This window comes from Drosophila mauritiana, chromosome 3R (assembly GCF_004382145.1).
Source record: "Drosophila mauritiana strain mau12 chromosome 3R, ASM438214v1, whole genome shotgun sequence".
NCBI lineage: Eukaryota > Metazoa > Arthropoda > Insecta > Diptera > Drosophilidae > Drosophila > Drosophila mauritiana.
This window is the reverse complement of record NC_046670.1, coordinates 23,333,682-23,336,386: the sequence shown is the minus strand read 5'-3', so window position 1 is coordinate 23,336,386 and position 2,705 is coordinate 23,333,682. Positions and strand designations below refer to the sequence as shown.

General features: G+C 45.0%; 1 protein-coding gene across 3 annotated transcripts; it reads right to left on the bottom strand.

The window, feature by feature from the left end:
• Window positions 1–240: 240 nt before the first annotated feature.
• On the bottom strand, window positions 241–2,338 carry LOC117145480 (fructose-bisphosphate aldolase). 3 transcript variants are annotated; one of them, XR_004459724.1, is made up of 4 exons: window positions 1,466–2,338; window positions 1,207–1,406; window positions 453–1,144; window positions 241–391 (listed from the first exon to the last, which is right to left on the bottom strand). XR_004459724.1 is itself a non-coding variant. In XM_033311157.1 (3 exons), the coding sequence occupies exons 1-3, from the start codon at window positions 2,262–2,264 to the stop codon at window positions 1,049–1,051; spliced, it is 1,095 nt and encodes a 364-aa protein (XP_033167048.1). In that variant the 5' UTR covers window positions 2,265–2,338; the 3' UTR covers window positions 241–1,048. The 3 variants fall into 3 exon arrangements, 1 of the variants encoding a protein (XP_033167048.1); XR_004459725.1 differs by having other exon boundaries at window positions 458–1,144; XM_033311157.1 differs by having other exon boundaries at window positions 241–1,144.
• Window positions 2,339–2,705: the final 367 nt, after the last annotated feature.

Below are 2,705 nucleotides of genomic sequence, written 5' to 3'. Positions count from 1 at the left end.
TTCGAGTGCGGACGAGGGTAGGTGTTGGATCACGGGGATTCAATCCCTCGGCTCTGGGATACACAGCGATTGCATTAACGGCAAACCTACGCTACAATCTGCAGGTGAAACGACACAACTTTAAAAAGGAACTGGGTAACCAAGGACTTCATGCGGAAGGATGTAGCAACTTTTAATGTATTATATGTTAAAAAATATTTAAAACCAAACCAAAATATATTGTAAGTAAACCTAAAATACTTTATTTAATTGTATTGAATTTCTATATTAACTCTTATTTTCCCGAAGTACATTTGAGTCCTTACACTCGGAAGGCAATGTGGCTGGTTGCTTGTTTTAAAATACTGCGCGTGACAACTGGGAGGAGCTGACTTTGCAGCGAAAGGCGAGGCTATAAGTTAGTGGCTGCTTTAATTTTAATTATTGCGATTTGCGTGCAACCCCCTCCTCACCTTACCATGATTCCTGGTGGCAGTCTGACTAATTTGCCAACAACATGACACCGACTTGAGCGGCTCGGAACCGCCTGATTAAGTCGAAACACTCAACCCGGGCTTGCCGATGTTGTTGCTGCTGCTGTTGTTGATGTTGCTGCAGTTGCCGCTGTTGCCGGTGCTGCTGCTGTTGCTCTTGTTGCCGTTGCTGTTGCACATGGCCAACGTTTTGGTTTTTGGCATGCGCCTGCGTTAATTAAGCTGCTGCGTAGCTGGAGCTCTGAACGCAGCTGCGTGTCGCGCGGTCGTCTGGTAATCTCCGCGGATTAAGCCGACACTTCGCTCCAAGAGTCATGTTGCTCTTTGCAGGCTTGTTAACCATATTTCGACTTGTTCGCCCCTCTACTGGCTGGCATCACATAATCGGCCTGCGGTCAAGTGGTGGCCAGAAGTCACCAAGGAGCACTTTACTCGCTAGGAATTCCAGAATACTAGTCCCACGTTGCGACGAACACAAAAATTAAAATTGTCCTGACTAATTAATTGTTACTCTACAAAGATCGAAAGTGGTTCCATTAAATTTAAGATTTTGATTATTTAACTGATATTTTTCCTTAGAATTCGACGGCTTCTTGAATGAGTCTTTCAGTGGCAGCTGAGCTTTCCACGGAGCCAATTACATACTTTCCAATGCTTGCCAGACCATTGGCCTAAAATATTTTTAAAATAATTCATGAGTTTTGAGGTTACATTCTTAATTATTTATACTGACCCTGCACCGCTTGATAAGTTCATTTTGAGCATGGGTGATCTGCTCCTTCTTGCCACCCCAAGTCCTCAATATCGATGTTTGAAGAGCCCGATCAAAGGCAAAGGTCATGGCCCATGGCTTACAAAGCGGAACATTGTTAATTGCATTCAAATGAACCGTGGCCTCTTCCTCTGATTGAGCACCACCACAAAAAAGTACTCCTGCAGAAAAGGATGCCTAGATTAGGGAAACCCCATATATTAATTACAGGAATCCATACCCATTACGGCCGGAGGAACACTTCGTCTAATGGCGAGAACTGTAGCCACTCCAATATCCGCTGGCGGATGATTTTTGTTACTCTGCAATCCAGGCATCACCATGCTGGGTTGCAAAAGAGTTCCCTCGAGGAAAACGTGGTGATCACTAAGGGCTTTGTATACTCCAGCCAGGAGGATTTCGTTGACCTTCTGACACCGATCCAAATCATGATCTCCGGTGGCCAGGACCTCGGGACTAATGATGGGTACTAGTCGCTGCGATTGGCAGATGGCTGCATACCGGGCCATGACATTTGCGTTTTCCAAAATGGCCTGCGGCGAAGGAGTATTCTTAGTGATCTTCAGGATGCACCTCCACTTGGCAAAGCTGCAGCCCTCCTTCTTGTACTGGGCACATCGATTGGCCAGATCATCCAGACCCTGGGTGGTGAACTCATCCTCGGAGCCGAAGAGTGGTGAAAAGTGCTTGTCCACCTTGATTCCCGTCAGGATGCCCTTCTTTCTGAGGGCCTCCACGAATGGCAGTCCGTCATCCGTACGCTGATGCAGTGTTTCATGGTAGAATATCACGCCGGATATATTCTCCGCTATCTTCGGATCGGTCGTGAATAGCATTTGGCGGTATAACCGGCGATTCTCCTCCGTGTTCTCCACACCGATCAGTTGGAACCGCTTGCCCATCACAGCACTGGACTCATCGGCCGCCAGGATTCCCTTTCCAGGAGCCACCAACGCCTTCGATATGCAGATGAGTTCCTCCTGCAGCTCCTTGTTCGGGTAGTAGAAATGCGTAGTCATTGCGGTTAACTTTGAATTTTGACTTCACGAAAGTGATAAACCAGAAAGGATTTTTGAATGATTAAAAAAAAAGTGAGAGAAAAATCATGGAAGCTAAATATTTCACCGAAATTTTGTATTGAAACGAGATTTAACCCAAAATTATTACGCAAAGCATTTATAATTGACCACTTATTTTGATATTTTCTAATCAAGATGCTGAGCTTAGATTTATTGCAATACTAGTAGGCAAGTACCTGACCATTTAGCGCTTGCCTCCGTCTAATGACATTCTAATTAGAGTTTTAATTGCTTTGGCAAAGAGTGGGAGTCAAAAACTTCCAGAGGCAGAGATTTGGGGAAGATTAAGCGCCAGAAAAGAATAAACTTGCCTCACATTAATTATATCTGACCGCACCGACACTTTTCGTTTTATGAGTTTCACTTCGGACGTTTTATGGT

What these genes read in the sequence shown, in the direction of transcription:
- LOC117145480 (XM_033311157.1), bottom strand. Translation starts at nt 2,264, where the DNA reads ATGACTACGCATTTCTACTACCCGAACAAGGAGCTGCAGGAGGAACTC. An exon ending in TGTTCCTCCGGCCGTAATGG is followed by an intron (nt 1,407 to 1,465) that starts GTATGGATTCCT and finishes CCTTTTCTGCAG; the next exon opens with GAGTACTTTTTTGTGGTGGT. An exon ending in AACTTATCAAGCGGTGCAGG is followed by an intron (nt 1,145 to 1,206) that starts GTCAGTATAAAT and finishes AAAATATTTTAG; the next exon opens with GCCAATGGTCTGGCAAGCAT.